This window comes from Canis lupus, chromosome 16 (genome assembly GCF_048164855.1).
Source record: "Canis lupus baileyi chromosome 16, mCanLup2.hap1, whole genome shotgun sequence".
Classification (NCBI taxonomy): domain Eukaryota; kingdom Metazoa; phylum Chordata; class Mammalia; order Carnivora; family Canidae; genus Canis; species Canis lupus.
The window spans coordinates 9,028,278-9,045,587 of record NC_132853.1 but is presented as its reverse complement, the minus strand read 5'-3'; the positions used below and the strand labels follow the sequence as shown (position 1 = coordinate 9,045,587).

Below are 17,310 nucleotides of genomic sequence, written 5' to 3'. Positions count from 1 at the left end.
TCCTGCACCCTGTTCGCTCTCCCCACACTGGTTCTGGGTTATTCCAGCAGAACCCCAATGTGCTGCGGTGCCTCCCCCATTTGTAGGAACAACTCTCTCCTCCTTGCTTCTCCCCACCAGCTCATGCCCCTTTCAGGGTCGCACTTCTTAAATGCCTTGACAACACTCCCATTTTTACCCCTCATTCATCTTCTTTCACCTTTTGGCATTCACCCTGGAGCACACCCCGAGACAGCTTCTGTCCCCTGAGTCCACCACGAGGTGGAAGAGGTCGCCTTTGACCTCCCTGTTGCCAATCCGTGGGCCTGCCTTGCACTCCTCTGTCTGGACCCCCCAGCAGCATCGGACACAGTGGCTGCTCCGCCTGGACACGTTCGTTCCACTTGGTTTTGGGCACCGTCCTCCTGGACTTTCTTCCCTCCTGGCTCCTCGTGCTCTGAGTCTGGCCTTCACTATCCGGCCTCTCCGGGCTCCATCCCAGGCCCGACGCTCTCCCCATCTCCCCACCCTCTCGGGGTTCGTGAGTACTCCCACGGAGTTGGGGTCTCCCTAAGCCCCCGAGGCCCCAGGGCCCAGTCTGGCCCAATCTGGCCTGCACTCTAGACATGGACGCCTCCAGGGCGACCTGCAGCAACAGGTCCAGAGCAGAGCCTCCTCTTCCCCACATGCAGCCCTTCTAGAAAACCTTGTGGTGGTTTCTCATAACATGCAACATGCACTTCTTGTAGGACACTGCGATCCCATGCCTGGGCAATTACTCAAGGGAAATGAAAACTATGTTCACCCAAAACCCCTCTCATGAATGTTTCTAGCAGCTTTACTTACCATCACTCCGAACTGGAAGCAGCTGAAATAACCCACAACGGCTGAATGGCCAACAGGAAACAAGGTAGAGCCAGCACATAGTGGGTGCACTTAGTGGGACACCACTTGGCACACAGAGGGACACCACTCAGCATACCATGGATGCCACCCAGCACACAGTGGGTATACACAGAGGGCTACCACCTGGCACACAGTAGGGCACCACCTGGCACATTAATGGAACATCACCTGGAGCACAGAGGGACACCACTTGGCACATAGTAGGACACCACCTGGTGCACAGAGGGACACCACCCAGTACACAGCCGGACAGCACCTGGCATACAGTGGGTGCACACAGCGGGACACCCCAGCACACAGTGGGACTCCACCCAGCAACAAGGAAGACCATGCTTGACAGGTAACTGCACCGTGTTCCTCAAAGGCACTGCGTTGAGGAAAGCCACCCACATGCTGCCTGACTGCACCCATAGGACATTTCCAGAAAGATAACTGCACCAACAGAGAGCACAGCTACAAAGGGGCAGCCAGAGGGAGCTCAATGGGAACATGGAAGTGCTCTGTGTCTTGATGCTGGAGGGCTGGAGGCAGTCCCCTGAATCTGTACATGTGTTAAAATTCACAGAACTGTGCCGCCCCCCGCCCCCGGAGGGTATGGTTTTTACTGTATGATAAAATGAAAGACAAAACGTAAAAATGTAAAAACAACTTCCTCCAGAAACTTCTTCCCCTCATGGCTGTCCACCTGTGACCAGGTAAAATCTCCATTGGCCCGGTGTCTCAGGCCAGCATCCCGGGAGGCCCCTGGACGCCTCCTGCTCTCCCCACCAGCCACACGGCTGACTACTGCCAAAGGCCACCCATCTCCGGGTGGCTCCCGGCTCCCACCTCCACCGCCAGAACCAGTACAGGCCACTGTCAGCCTTGGAAGAAGCTGCCTGGTTTCCTGCCAGTCTTAGGTCCCCTCCCCACTCCAATGTCTAAGCATCAGGAATCAGATCACGTCACTTCCTCCTAGCATCTGGCGAGAGCTTTCACTGAACCTAGAATGAAACCAACTCCCTCCCTTGGCGGCAGGGCTGGTAGGGTCTGGCCATGTCCCTTCTCTTGCCTTTCAGCACGCACGCCCTGTAGCCACGTCACATTAAATACTTAGAAAGCGCCATGTGTGTAGAATGCAGGGCCTTTGCACCTGCTGTTCTCCTGCTAGGAAGCCACCCACACCCCTACCTGCTCCCATTCACCCTTCAGGCTTCACCTTCAAAGCTGCCTCCTGGGAGAGCTCTCCCCAACCACCTGGGTCCTGGTGACAGGCCGGTCTTCCCAGCCACCCACTCCCACGCTCCCCTCAGTTGTATTTCCTTCCTAGCACTTTGAGGTGGTTTGTTTTGTTTATTCCCATCTCCCTACTAGACTGTGAACCCACGAGGCTCTAGGGCCTGTGGTACCTGTGTCGGCCCATGTGTGGAATTGTGTTTTCCAAAAAGATATACACTGGTGCATGAAATTATATGGAAGTAGGGTCTTTGCAGAGTTGATTAAGATATAAGGTAAGATGAGGTGATACAGGCCCGAGAATGGGGCGACCCTAATCCATCATGACTGCTGTCCTTCCAAGAAGAGCTGCAGAGCACACCAGACAGGGCAAGTGGCAGGGAGGAGACAGAGGCCATGCTGGACGGACGCCTCTACAGCCAGCCGTGCCAGAGGTTGCTGGTGGCCCCCGAAGCCAGGAGGGAGGCGTGGAGGGGATTCTCCTCTACACATGTCAGAGCCAGCATGGCCCTGCCCACCCCCTGATTTCAGACTTCAAGCCTCCAGAGCTGTAATACGATATGTTTTGGTTTTTTCAAGCCCGTCTAATTTGTGGTACTTGGTTATGGTGGCCCCAGGACACAAATGAAAGCGTGCACTCAAAATAATTGTTGGATGAATTAACACGGTAGTGAGAAAGCTCCCAGGAAATCCTTCTCCCTTGGCAAGAGCAAGGGGGGCCCGGTTCCCCGGTGCCATTGGGAAGGCACTGCTGTTGGCGCTCCCGTCCCCCAACCCACCTGCAGGTCTCCCCGCATCTTCTGTGACCAGGACAAACCAGGAGCCCCTGGAGCCACCTCGTGCTGAGATGGGGCCACGCCTGGTAGGTGAGCAGAGCGGAGGTGTCGGGAGGAGCCGTATGGGCAGGGGACCCCCACGCAGCTCTCAGCAGATGGACGGTACCGTTTGAATTATGCGGGAAGCTCAGCAGATTCAGCTAAGGCGGCTCAGTGGTGGAGCATCTGCCTTCAGCTCAGGGCATGATCTGGGATCTGGGATCGAGTCCTGCATCGGGCTCCCTGCAGGGAGCCTGCTTCTCCCTTTGCCTGTGTCTCTGCCTCTCTCTCTCTCTCTCTCTGTCTCTGTCTCTGTGTGTGTGTCTCTCATGAATAAATAAATAAAATCTTAAAAAAAATCACTGAACGGGGGGGCCCCACCTCCTCTGCCTCAAGTGGGGTCCCAGCTTACAGGGAGGTCACATGCTCTCTTCTTACCCTGGCTCCCTGCAGAAAGGACCCGGGGAAGAGTCTAGAAGGAGGGCAGGGTGCACAGGTTGGGCCAGAAGGTGCCTCTCTCTCCAATGCACCCCCCCTCACTGTACCCTGGTGCCCTCCACACTCACACCCAGAGCTGAAATCTTCCCTCTTAGGTTTCTATTCTCGTCCTGAGTTCCGTCCACCTCCAGTTACCGGGTGATCAATAGAGACAGGACGTTTGTGGGAGAAGACGAGAAGGCCAGATGCAGGGAAGAGGGGAGGGGAGGAGGAAACCGAGTAGATGGCAGCCGGCCCAGGGACTCGGAGCAGAATCTGGTGAAGCCAGGTGGCCATCCGGGCCCAACTCTGTCTTGGGGATGTAGCCCGTCTCTTCCCGCTCCTGTTCACTTGATCAACATTTATTATCATTGTACAGAACAGGTACACAGGACCTTCATCTGACACATGGGACCTCTCTCCACCATCTCCCACAAACACCACCCTGCTGGGCTGGGATACCTCTAGCAACAGGGAAGTCACCCCTCCTTCCCTGTCCCCGGTGGACAAAGGCCCAACTGGACTGGCTCCCTGAAGCCTCCGAGAATTTTCTGAGCAGAGGAATTTGCCCCTGGTCAAGACTTGGGGATGAGAACAGGATGACCACCGACTACTCTCTGTCCTACACCCAGAGTAGACAGGACTGGAAACACTGTTTTGCTGGGCTGTCCGTGCCCCAGCTCCAGGTGCCCACCCTGCCAGGGGCCTGCTGAATTCTGACAGCTGACAGCACCTATGCTGTCACACCTATGACAAGACAGGAAAATCTCTGAGCACGAGGGGCACACAGTCAGCCCAGGAGCTGCCCTGGGCCTCAAGTGTGTTTTGTTGTACCTGCACAGGGTTTTCTTTTCTCATTTTAAAAAAAAAATTTGGGATCCCTGGGTGGCGCAGCGGTTTGGCGCCTGCCTTTGGCCCGGGGCATGATCCTGGAGACCCGGGATCGAATCCCACGTCGGGCTCCCGGTGCATGGAGCCTGCTTCTCCCTCTGCCTGTGTCTCTGCCTCTCTCTCTCTCTCTCTGTGACTATCATGAATAAATAAATAAAATTAAAAAAAAAAAATTTATTTATTTATTCGAGAGAGTGGTGGGGGGGGGGCAGAGACACAGGCAGAGGGAGAAGCAGGCTCCATGCAGGGAGCCCGACATGGGATTCGATCCCAGGTCTTCAGGATCACGCCCTGGGCTGAAGGCGACGCTAAACTGCTGAGCCACCCGGGCTGCCCTACACAGGGTTTTCCAAAAACTTTACAGTAGATGCCAAAAAAATGTTAAAAATCAAGTGATCTTCCAGAGATATCTGTTGTGTGCCTTCTCTTGTAACCTCAGAAAATCTGGCAATATTTGGTCTCTTGTTCTGCAAAGGGCCTGCTCTCCACATTTTTTCCACAGACCACACCCTTCCCTGTTGTCTCTACTGGTCTACATTACCCGGGGGTGTTGTCCTGCAGGCCCCCGTAGACATTTGGGCTTGCCACCACACTGACCCAAGAACGCATGCTTCCCTGCATCTTTTCTGAGCTCTAGTTTCTGGGGGTAGATGTAGCCACGGCCTCCCATCCTGGCAGCTCCGGCCCTATGCCTCCGTCCCTTACCTCTCCGGCCACCTAGCCAGAGGAAAGCAGATGCTAGAATAAGCTCTGCAAACACATAAGCTCACTGGATCCTTACCACAAGCTGATGGGGGAGTTACTCTATTTCCATTTTGCAGATAAGAAAACTGAGGCTCAGCTCAGTGATGGAGCCTCTGTCTCTCCAACTCGCTTCAGGGGCTTTGCAAAGAGATGGCTTTCTGGACCTTGCTCCAAACTTATGGGATCCAAGGCTGTTGGTGGTGGAGCTGGGGAACCCATCAACTTAAAAAGCTCTACTGGAGGATGCTAGCTGGGTTTGGGCCTTGCTGCACTGGACCACTTGGGGTGGAGGTGGGGGCTCTGTCTCTGCTCTAAGGACAGTAAAGGGATGATTACATTTCCTCCCAAATCCAGATGTCACCCCAGATTTGGGGCATGGCTGAAGCCAGCTGCTGTCCTGCTCCACACCTGAGTTTCTCCTGTGTGGAAGGAGAGAATAGCTCCCACCTCCTTCCTGCCTTCCAGGAATGGGAGTGAATAGGAGGTGGGATCCCCCGCTCCTTCTCTCTATCCCAGACCCAGAGCGGGCAGGACTGGCAAGGATGTTTTGCCAGGGCTCAGAGAGGAAGGGAGGCAAGGCCAGGGGTGGGGGCAGAGGCCTTGAGGTGCTGGAGCCTGTTTTGGGTGGGGTTTCTCCATCTGCTCCTTCTCTCACCCCTGACCCGTCCTCATTCCTCATTCCCCAGGGCCCTAGGCCTTCTCCAGCTGCTTTACCTCCCTTCCTCATGACCTGGCAGCCAGGTCCCTCTTGCTCCCTCCCACCGCTCAATCTGGATCTCCCTTGAAGGTGGAAATAGCTGACAACAGTGGCAAGTTGGAAGCAACCACAGTACCGGGGACCTTTGGATTTGGGAGAGGGGGTCAGTGAGATGGCCTATATAGAGATGCACTTGAGGTTGGATGTGCTTGGGTTGGATCTTGGCTGTCTGGTGTTTAGTTCAGCTGTGTGATCTCCTTATATTCCCTGACCTCAGCCTCTGCATCTGGAAACATGAAGTAGAGGGAAGTGCTGTCTCTGTAGAGAAAGCTCTATGAGGTGGGGATCAGGTCTGGCTTGCTCAATGCCACATTCTTGGCTTACAGGATCTTAGCAATTCAATAACCATTGGGGAATCAAATTAATTAAATAAGAAAATGCACATGAAGCCCTTAACTGGGAGCTCAATGAGACTCAGTCAATGAGACTGTAGCAAATGCTCAATAAGTATCAGCTACTGCTGTTGGCAGGCTACAGAGGGAGGCACTCAGGGCCATGAGACTCTGAAGGAATCCCAGAAAGGGTTTCAGTCTGAGATCCCAGAACCTGAAAGGCCCTGGCGGGGGCGGTCTCCAGGTGCCCACTCAGGAGCATCAAGGCACCATCTGGGCGGTGCCTACGTATGCCTTTGCCACCCCATCTCATCGTCCCGGGCCTCTCTGGCTCCCTGGCACTGTTGGGCTTTCCCACCCCAGAATTTAAAAAGGAAAAGCAGAGGAAGTTGCAGCCCTTTGCTGAACCATCTCACCAGTCCTAATTAATCGATAAGCCAAGCTGCTGTTTTCCTGCCAACCGGCCGCCTGAAGAGTACTTACCTTATCTGTGAATTGATTGCCGTCCTTTCGCCACCGCTACGTCTAATCCTGCTGCCCACAGAGGCTGGGCGCCAAGGGGAGCTGGGAGCTGCTGAGCAGGGGCCGCCCTGCCACCTTGCCAGGGAGACGTGGGCTCCAGCCGCCCAGTCCTCAGGTTACAGGTCGGACACTGAGGCCCAGAGAGGGCTGCAGAGGGCCAGAGCTGAAACAGGCTCACCCGGCCCCAGATCACCCAGTGAGGTGGAAGGAGGGCCGCTGACCAGACTGAAGAGGAGGATCCCCCTGCAGCTGCCCGAGGCAGATCAGAGGGGCTGCTGCGACCCCCAGAAGGTGCAGAGATCTGGTTCCCACCACTATGCTGCTAAGCCGGCTGGGACTGCAGGGTGGAGGGAGGGTCTTACACCCCCGTGGCATCCCCAGGGCAGGCAGGGGTCACCCAGCGGTCCAAAGCCCCGGACACTGATCAGAGAGCTCAACCCTCAACCCCCAGCTTCCACAACAGTGGCTGTTTGTCAGATGTTTTCCAGAACATTCCTGATTTAACATATGTTGCCCAAGTATGGGGAGGATTAGAAGTCACAAGTGTCAGAACCACAGACCTGTGCATATACACCTGCCATCCTTGAGCCTGAACCGCCTCATTCAACCGCTTGCCTTTGCCTTGGCCCATTTGGAAGACACGCGCATAGTCCAGGTAAAATAAAATGCGAACATGAGCGGAAGACGACAGCCCCGCACCTTCCTGCCCAACCCCACTCTGCAGGCAGGACCACAGCGATCTGTCCGCACACGAGCTTCAGCCTTGGCCCCAGACCCCCAGTGCTCTTGCTGTGCCTGGACACACTTCTTCCCAGTGCCTCCCCAATGTGTAGAAATTATGCACATGGGTGTTTCACACTTTGTACAAAAACGGGATTATACTAGACACCACGCAACAAATGGCTTTTTCCTCTTATCAGTAATTCTAACCTTGGGGTCTTTGGAGCCTGCTGCGGAAAGATGCCCCCAGCATATGTTTTCCCAGCGGGGTGCTTCGTGCGGCCCCTGCCCACGGCCTGAGCCATGCTCCTGATCCTGACTGTGCCCCACCTTAGCCCGTTTAACTGTCACCACCGTCCGCTGAGAGGGGCATGATTGTTATCATCCCCATTCTACAGATGGGGAAACCAGGCCACAGAGGACAGACTCCCCGTGCAGAGTCTCCCAGCCAGTGGATGGCAGCGCCGGGAATCCACCCAGGCTGTCTGACACCAGAGCCATGCCCCCAACTGGCACACCAGTGTTCTCAGACTTGAACATGCATCAGAATCCCCGGAGGGCTCGTTAGAACACAGATTGCTGGACCCACCCCTGGAGTGTTGATGCCGAAGGTCTGGTGTGGGGCCCGAGAATTTGCATCGCTAACAAGTTTCCAAGTGCTGCTGATGCTGCCAGTCCGAGAGTCACACTTGGAGAGCATCACATGCTGCTGCCCCTTATCACTGCCCCTAGCCGACCCAGGGATGTGGCTTCCTGAGCCTCTCTCCTGAGTGCAGACCAGTGTGTCATGTGGCTTGCCCCTACAGACCGGCACATTATCTGGTGAATGAACAAATGACCCAGACAGTGTGGAGTCACTTAATCGTCTGCCATCTTTCCAGGGGATCAAGGCTGGTTTAATCTATGATGGTCTTTTGCCTTCCCCCCAAAGTAGCCTTGAAACATACTCTTCTCCAAAGCTGTGAGTAAAGGATTAATTCAACAGGTGGGGATTGTCCACACCCAGGATATTCCAAAGAAAAGTTTGGCCTTTAACTGGCTTCTGGGAGGTAATCTCTGAGCTCTTGGAATGTCTTGCCTGGTAGGAGTATCTTTGTTTACCTGGGGCTTCAGGACACATCAGCTGGTTTATGGTGATGTGATTTATGGCAGGGGAGCCTCTGGGTCAAGAGATTGAAGACTAAGGTGCACCATACAGGCAGTCAGCCATACCTACGTGATCAATTTCCAACAAAAACCCCAGATCCCAAGGCTTGGGCAAGCTTCCCTGGCTGGTGGTACCCCTCACATGTTATCACACGCCATTGCTGGGAGGACTGAGTACTGTCTCCATGACCGCATGGGGAGATGACATCCAGAAGCTCACACTGGTGTCTCTGGGAGCCCACCCATGCACCTTTTTCTGTTGCTTTTCAGTGTGATAAGTTGTAATCAAGAGTGTAACGGTTTTGCTAAGTCTGTTCTAGAAAATCATTATGCCTGAGGGTAGTTTTAGGGACCCCCCCAGACACAAGCACAATTCGCTGAATTGCTGGATAGTTGGAGAGCACCTCCTGAGCACCCAGCTTTCACCCAAGCCCACACTGCCCAGCTCCCCTGGTCTCCTCTAGACCTTCCAGCCCTCCAGGCCCTACAAAGGACAATTATCATCCATCATTCACCTCCCTCCATGGAAAAACCAGGCGTCTTATCTGTGCAGCCCTGGCCACCATAAGCAGCCCCTTTGATGTAACACCAAGTACCATCACAGGTAGAGGTAACATCCCAGAAACCAGGCAATATCCTGAGCATCAGCTAACATCTCAGGAACCAGGTAACATTCTGGGAACCAGGTAACATCCTGATACTAGCTAACGTACCAGGAACCAGGTGACATCCCAGGAACTAAGCAGCATCTTGGAAAACAGGCGACATCCTGGGAACCAGGTAACATCTCAGGAACCAGGTAACATCCTGAGTACTAGCTAAGCCCCCGGGAACCGGGCGACACCCCGGGACCTGGGGAGCGCCCCGGTGCCCCCAGCAGGCCTTACCTGCCAATGACCTCGATGTTGGAGATGGCATAGAAGTACTTGTAGAGGTTCTCCCGCTGCACGTAGGTGCCCCCCAGCGCGGGGCGCAGCAGCCGCATGCGCAGGTCCGTGAGGGTGAAGAACTCCTTGAGGCCCTTGGCGCTCTCCAGCCGCGTGTACAGGTTGCCCATGTTGCGCAGGTCGGGGCCGGCGAAGATGGCCAGGCGGTCCCGCACCTCGAAGCGCACGTGCTTCTCCTTCTTGGAGCCCGCCCAGCGCGAGTACTCCTCGGTGCACAGCACACGGTGGGCGCCCGAGGACGACAGGTCGCGGGCCCGGCGCGCGGCCATCCCGAAGGCCTCCATGCAGTCCTCGGCGTAGAACTGGTAGGGCTGCCACGTGCGCCCGTTGTCCAGGGACTTCTCCAGGACCATGACTGTGGGCCGGCCGTACTCGAAGGTCACCACCACGTCGTCCGTCAGCTCCACGCTCTTGTTCCACGACAGGGTGATGTTGGCTTCCAGCGGGCTCGGGTAGCGGCTCCACGTGACGCTCTGCCAATACGTGGCCAGGCCCTCATCCTCCTTGTCGAACATGAGCCGGGGCGGGTGGGCCAGGTCTGGGTTGGAGGCGTCGCACTCGTTGCTGCACAGGTAGGGGTTCTCCTGTGGGGGGGGGAGGGCGAGACGGGAGGGCTGGGCGTGACTGCTCTGGGGCCCCAGGGAGCCTCATCCCGGCCTGGCCCCCGCACCGTGTGCCCGGGCGTCCGCCGGGGGCTGGCTGAGCCTGCGCTCTGGTGTCCGGGCACTGGGAGCCTCTTCTGGGCTGGCGACCTGCACCTGTGTCCCCAAAGCACATAGAGGCAGGCAAGCCTACGGCTTTCTGAGAAAATGTGCACTTGCTCCTGCTCCAGATACAGAGAAGCAAGAAGGGCAGGTGTTAGTCACCTGCTCCCAAGGCCCCTGTGGCTCCTCATGGCCTGCAGGATAGAGTCCTGCCTCTTTCTTCTATTTTATTTTTTAAGGTTTTATTTATTTATTCATGAGAAACAGACAGAGGCAGAGACACAGGCAGACGGAGAAGCAGGCTCCAAGCAGGGACCCCGATGTGGGACTCGATCCCAGGACCACAGGATCACATCCTGGGCTGAAGGTGGCACTAAACCGCTGAACCACCCAGGTGTCCCAAGTCCTGCCTCTTTAATAGGACTCTTTAGGACTCCTCTCCCACCATCCCTGGAATCACTGTTCTCGGGCCCCCGGAGCCTGGCCCACCTGAGCACTTCTGTCCTCCACACCCAGCTTGTCTGAGCCTCTGAGCCTTTGCTGACGGTATTCCCTCTCCTTGACGTGCCCTTCTACTCTGCCTTGAGTAGGGAGGGCGGGTGGGCAGAGGGAGAAGCAGGCTCCCCGCTGAGCAGGGAGCCCGATGTGGGGCTCGATCCCCAGACCCCGGGATCAGAACCTGAGCCGAAGGTAAATGCTTAGTCGGTGGACTAAGCCCCCCAGGTGCCCCATTCCTACTCACATTCTTCATTCTTTAAACATCTACAGCAAGAGGCCTTCCTGACCCTTTAAAATAATACCATTATAGCAGCAGGAATGGCCGAGGGAGAGGAAGTCAAAGTCACTGCAAACATCTGCTGAACTGCCACCCAGTGCCAGGGACTCTATGTCTGTTACAGACCTCATTGTCTCATTTCTCTTCTGTCTCATGTCGCACCTCCAAACACAGAGCGCGAGTATGAGCTCCGTGCTCCGGATGAAGGAACCCCGGCCTCGGGAAGGCAGTGTCCCTCGCCCAAGGCACCCACCAGGAAGCGCGGGGAGCTATACCCAGGCCTATCTGATGCAGAGGGTGGTGGTCATGCCCGCCTCTGCCCCCCAGCCCATGTGCCCCCCTCGTACGTAATCTGAGCACCCTGGGAGGAGGCTGGGTGTCTACAAGCTCCTCTCCATGGGGTGCATCTTGGTGGCGAGTCATTTCCAGGGCCCTGGCACAGGCCTGGCAGGCTCAGTGGGGGACACTGGCTGTGGAAGGCAGGACACAGCCCCCACTTGCTCTCTCTCCTCTCACCCCACCCCGGGGAGGCCGGCAGCCCACTCCTGGGCCCAGCGGGCACCAGCTGTGGCTCCCCTCTGTGGCAGTTCAAATCCATTCCCTGAGTCTGCCCATTGTGTGAACTCGGCTAGAGGCCTTGAAAATGTCACCAATGTGGTGGTTGCCTGGAGTCAGGGGGATAAATAGGTGGAGCCCTGGGGGTGGGGGGGCCGGTGGATTTTAGGGCAGTGAAGCGTCTCTGTGTGACACTCTCTTGGTGGATGTAGGATACTGTGCATTTGTCCAAACCCACCGAGCTGACAACACTGAGCATGGCCCCTGATGTAAACGGTGGGCTCTGGCTCACAATAACTATCAATGTAGCTCGTCAACTATAACCAATGTACCAAACCAGTGCAAATATGAATAGTAGGGGGAACTGTTGGGGAGCCTGGGTGGCTCAGTTGGTTAAGAGTCTGCCTTCAGTTCAGGTCATGATCCCAGGGTTCTGGGATTAAGCCCTGCATCAGGCTCCCTGCTTAGAGGGGAGTCTGCTTCTCCCTCTCCCTCGGCCCCTTACCCTGTTCATGTCCCCCCCGCCAAATAAAGATTCTTTTAAAAAGTAGGGGGGAACTGTTCATGGGGAGACGGGGGCATTAGAAACTCCTGCCACTGTGGGCTCAATTTTCTGTAAGCCTAAAACTGCTCTAAAACAGTCTATTAATTAAAAAAAAAAAAAAAGCTGCCATGAAGAACCACAGCGTCCAGACCACTCACATCCCTTTTTGATGAATATTTCAGGTGTCTGGTTTGCTCAGAGACAAAACAGCTTGGATCTGAGTTAAAATCTCTTACTCCAAAATGAGCCACTTGGCTCCCACGGGGAGTAGGCACGTTGCCCTCCTGGGGGGCTGAGCTGGTGCCCCCGCCAGCATCACCACAGTGGTCTCTGGTGGTCACTGCTGATGCCCTTTCGTGGAGGACACGTTCTGCCCAGGGGTCTGGGGTGGGCGGGTTGGCCCAGGATTTTACTGAGGCAGCTTCCACAAAGCCCTCCTTGCCCAAAATAGCTCTGTCCTTGGTCCCCTGTGGTGCCACCGTCCACCCCACCTGGCCCAGGCCCGCTGATTCTCAGGACCCACAAACCTCAGGATGGAAGGGAGATACTGCTGAATCCAACCCCTCATTCAGCAGATGGGGAAACTGCTGGAGGCCCAGAACTAGGCGGGACTGGCCCAGGCCTCCTGGATAGCGGGAGGTGTTTGAGAATGAACCTGTTCCTGTCCTGGAAAGCCTCGGGGCTGTCGGGAAAACATTAGCAACCTCACATGCAACGCAGCAGGGAGAGGGTCTGGTTCAGCTTGTGGGCCCTGCGCTTCCCCCAGCTCCAGCTCAGTGATCCTGCGCCGTCATCTCCCTGAATGTGAAGGGGCCGAGAGGCCCCCGGAGATGGCTCACTGGCCTACAGAGGCCAGGCCTGGTGACGGGAGGGCCAGGCTGCTCACACAGGAGGAGCAAGCCTGCCCATGGGGCCAGCCGCTGCCCCAGCCCCTCCACCGGCACACAGCAGGGAAGAGCTCTCTGTCCAGAGGCATGGTCATGGTCATGCCATTTGGGATGCACCAGGGGGTGGGAGGACACAGTTTGCCCTTAGGTCGGCATCCCCACCTGCCAACCAGCGATCTCTGTCTTCCCACTCCCCAGGACCCTCCACGGCCCCAGCACCTTGTCAGGGGCTAAATCGCAGCTCCCTCCAAATTCATACATTGAGGCCCTAAACCTCAGGATCTCGGAATGTGACTGGTTGGAAATAGGGCCATTAATGGGTGATTAAGTTAAGATGAGGCCATGAGGACAGGTCCTAATGCAACACAACTGGTGTCCCTGTACAGAGAGGAAACTTGGATCCACAGAGAGACACCAGAGGCGAGTGCGTGTGGAGGAAAGCCATGTGAAGAAGCAGTAGGAGGGTGGCCATCTGCGAGCCTGGGAGAGAGGCCTCAGGAAACCAGACCCGCCTTGTCTTCCAACAAACTGCTAGCCTCCAGAGCGGTGAGCAGAGAGATTGCTGTGGTTTACGCCACCTGGGCCCCAGCAAATGAGTATAGTCCTCAGCCGGGAGCCGGGGATCGTGGGGGCCGGGGATGGTCAGGGTGGGAGGAACGGTCCCGAGGGGCAGGACTGAATTGTGAGTCTTTCATGATCTCCCCAGAAGCTCTTTCTGGGATCCTCCTCCGCAAGCTTGGCTTCCAGCACCCGGGTACCAGGCGACACCGTGCTTCCTTGCCCACCTGGATAGCTCCTATCAATCCAGCTCTGAAGGCTGTGCCTTTTCTCTGGCTGTCCCATCCCCTCTTGCCTCTGATCTTGTGTTCCTGCAGCGACTCTGTCCCCCTCAGTGTTTTCAGGGCCCTCCCCCCATGCATCTCCTCCAGGAAGCCCTTCATGCCCGACTCAGTATTTAAACCCAGCTCCCTCGTCATCCGTCATGGGATGTTGCATGTTCATCTGGCACAGTGTAGGAAAACCTCTGCGTAGGGCCTGGACCTCAGTAGCCACTCACTAAATTATCATTATTACAGTCATTATAGTAATATACCGTCATTATATTAATATTAATAACTAATTAATAGTAATAATTATAATATACTGCCATAATAGTAATAATTATCAATATAATGACAATTAGGTTAATATTAATATATCTCACGCTGAATGCTGATATTATTCCTGCCATCCCCTGACTGCCGTGAATCACCCACACCTCACCTTCCCCAGTCCTTCTTCATCCCCTTGCCCTACCTTCCCTCACCCTGCCCAGTCTCTTGGTGGTCCCCACTGCAGGACATGGGACCCCACACAGCCCCCAGCCATGCCGGCCTGTCACCAGGAAAACTGACACGGCCGGCTCTGCCAGGGGACGGGGGCTCCAGCCCGGCTGCCGACACCACGCTGCCATAACCTGCGGGGCCCCCTGGCCCCCCGCTCCTCAGCCCAGGAAGCAGATGGTCAGAAACTAATGAATCAGCCTGTGTATTTACCAGCCCCGCGCCTGCTGCTGAGCGGGCTTAATCAACAGCGAGCACGATAAATAAACCTCAAGCCATCGCCAGCACAACTCTCTCCCTCTCACTCCTATTTCTCTTCTTCCTTCCACCGCCCTCCTGCCCCAAGATCTTGGAGTTCCATGTAACCATTTTGGGGTGCGGGGTTTGGCTCCCGTTCAGGGCGCTGTCCACGCTGCACTTGCGATCCTTCCCAAACACCATTTGCTCTTGCGCTCACTTTCCTTCTGTTCTCCCTGAGTGAGGGTTCCTGAGGAGGAGCCCAGGGTCAGGAGCCCAGTTTACCCCAACCCCCCCCTACCCAGTGCTGTGCCTCAGTCTGACAGCTCATGACGGCAGGTGCGAGGGAGGGGCCGGGCTGGAGGGGGGCGTCTGCCCGCCTTCTTGGTCTGCACATTTCCACCGAGCTCTGTGAGATCAGATTCAATGAAACAGACAATCCAAACAATACCTAGTGCCTAATACCTGGCCTAACACCTGAGAGAAAGTTAGGGGTGTGGGAGCCACACTTTTAACCTTTCAGGATGATACTGAAGCCAACATATGATCCTATGGAAAGCAATAATTATTGTTCTAGACATTTCGTGAATCTTCCCAGAAAAGTGAATAAATAAAAATCACACCCCCGATCAAAAACTTTGAAACTTTCTCCAAAAAAATGCAACATACTGCATTTTCCATGCAAATGGAAATTACTGGGATCCCATCTCCCCAGTTAGGAACCCCCGTTCTGGAGCAGCTAAGGAAACTGGCTTTGGGGCCTGAACATCCTAGGTTTAATCTCAGCTGTATCCCTTGAGGCTGTGTGACCTTGAGAAAGTTGCTTTACATCTCTGAATATGTAGTCTCTCTCAACATCGTGTGAAATAATGTGTACGAAATGCCTAGAACACATCTCCAAATGGCAGCAATATTTATTAAACAGCAGCTTCAAATACACTAGCCCAGGGGCTCTCCCAGCAACCTTCAGTGGGAAGAAGTAAGGTTGAGGCCAACCAGTTCGTTAACAGTTAAAACCAGAGCTTTGTACAAGACGCCGACTACCTTGGGGACTGCAGGCTCAGGAGAGCGTGACGATCATGACATCCATCGAGGGCGAACCCTGTGCCAGGGCTGGGCTGGGCACTCCCACCCACTCCGCATGGCATCCTCCCAGCAACCCCCCGGGACAGTCAGTGCTACAATTACTTCCTCTTCACAGATGAAGAAACCAAGCGCTTGCAGGCCCCACGTCACCCCCTCTGGACACAGTGGGATCCAGCCAAGGAAATAAATCTTGGGGGAACCAAGCCCCAAGATTCTGTGCCTCTCCTATCTCTGCAGACACACAAAAGCAGGTCACCTGAAAGGTTAGGCAGTGGGGATGATGGGGAGGGGTGAAGGCAGGGGTGCAGGACCAGGGGAGGACAAGCAGCTGGGACAACACTGCCAGAGAGCGGGGTGGGAACAAACAGACCTACAGAGACACAAAGCAGGAGGCTCCTGAAAAGAACTTTTCTATGGAGAAACCATTTCGTACCCCAAAATGTTCAAACCTTTCACTGGTCTCTCGAATGCTTTTGCTCTTATGTTATTTTCTGTGCAAAGGGTACAGTTGGGAGTCAGAGGCCAGGCTGTAAACAGTGTAGATAAGCTTCAGGCAAAAAATATAATTGAGTGGGAAAGCAGGCTGTTAGCAGGGACGGAGGTAACAGAGCCCAGGGGAAGTCGGGCTGTTTGGACCTCTGGACCCCTACCAAGGAGCCTGTGCCTTGTGTCGAGATGAAATTTCAGTTGCTGGACACCCATGGGGCGAGTTTGGGGAATGTGCGGCAGCGTGCAGGGACATGGTGGGAAGGGCTCGGCCATCTGTAGCCAGATGAGTGGGGGCACCCCTCGCCCAGGCTCCCCCTGCCACACCCATGTCTCCTCACTTCCCCGAGTGTCAACTTCTCCACCAAAGGGGAAGCGCCACCAAGGCAGCGGCCTCATCTGCCTCCGTCCTCACTGCAGCCGAGGCCACCCTGGCACTCCTCAAGGCTGCTTGGGAAACCCTGGCGGACTGGATGGAATCCAGGAAGCCGACTGGTCGGGGCCCTCGTGAGGATTACAGCAGGTGCCTCCTAGCAAGTCCCTTGCATGGCCCGAGATGGATGAAGAGACGTCATCATGGTCATCACCCGCCCTGAGGTTTGAGGACGCAGCAAGTTGCACACCCTGCATGTGCACTGTCCTGGAAGACGGGGCCCTTCAATGAACACTCTAGAAACAGGGAAAGGCTGAACAACATCTCAAGGTCACGCTGCTTCCAAGTGGCCGAAGTGGGACAAGAAGCCAGGGAGTTGGGCTCGGGTACAAGTCAGGAAACTGTGTCCTTCACCCAAAAGGGAAGGACACTGTCACCCCAAACCTGGGGCCGCTCCCTGGAGATGCGGGTTCCACCGGGAGGCAGACAGCCCATCGCTCTGCCACCCCAGCATGTGGGCAGGCCCAGGGAACAGTTTAGCAGCTGACAGATTTTTTTGAACCTGTCTGCCGAGTTGCCAACTGAACTGTCTCCTGCTCAGCCCGTCAACCTTGGCACTGCTGGAGGCATCTGCCTGTGGGAGGCGGGAGGCGGCCACGGAGAGCCCTAGGGAGGGGTGGCCCGGGGCACTGAGGGTTACACCAGGCAGCACCAGCTCCCTCTTGCAGAACAGGACTTAGCGAGGAGCAAAAGTGAGGGAAGCCAATGGGCAGCTGAGCTAGCCCCACCTCCACCTCTCATGATGCTTCTAGAAGTCCAGGGGAAACTCTTTCAGCCTGAGCACGTGCCCAAGTCAAGAATAAGTTCCCCTGAAAAAAAAAAAAAAAAGA

General features: G+C 55.6%; 1 protein-coding gene across 18 annotated transcripts in view; it reads right to left on the bottom strand.

Moving 5' to 3' along the window:
• The window catches only part of NTNG2 (netrin G2), a 69,966-nt gene that overhangs the window by 28,953 nt on the left and 23,703 nt on the right, over positions 1 to 17,310 (bottom strand). For all 18 annotated transcript variants that reach the window (XR_012008419.1, XR_012008421.1, XR_012008420.1 and 15 more), the window contains exon 4: positions 9,392 to 10,035. Coding sequence is in view for 11 of the 18 variants with exons in the window: in XM_072778433.1 (XP_072634534.1) it covers positions 9,392 to 10,035 (644 nt within the window). In the remaining 7 variants the exon portion in view is untranslated. The remainder of the gene's footprint in view (positions 1 to 9,391; positions 10,036 to 17,310) is intronic.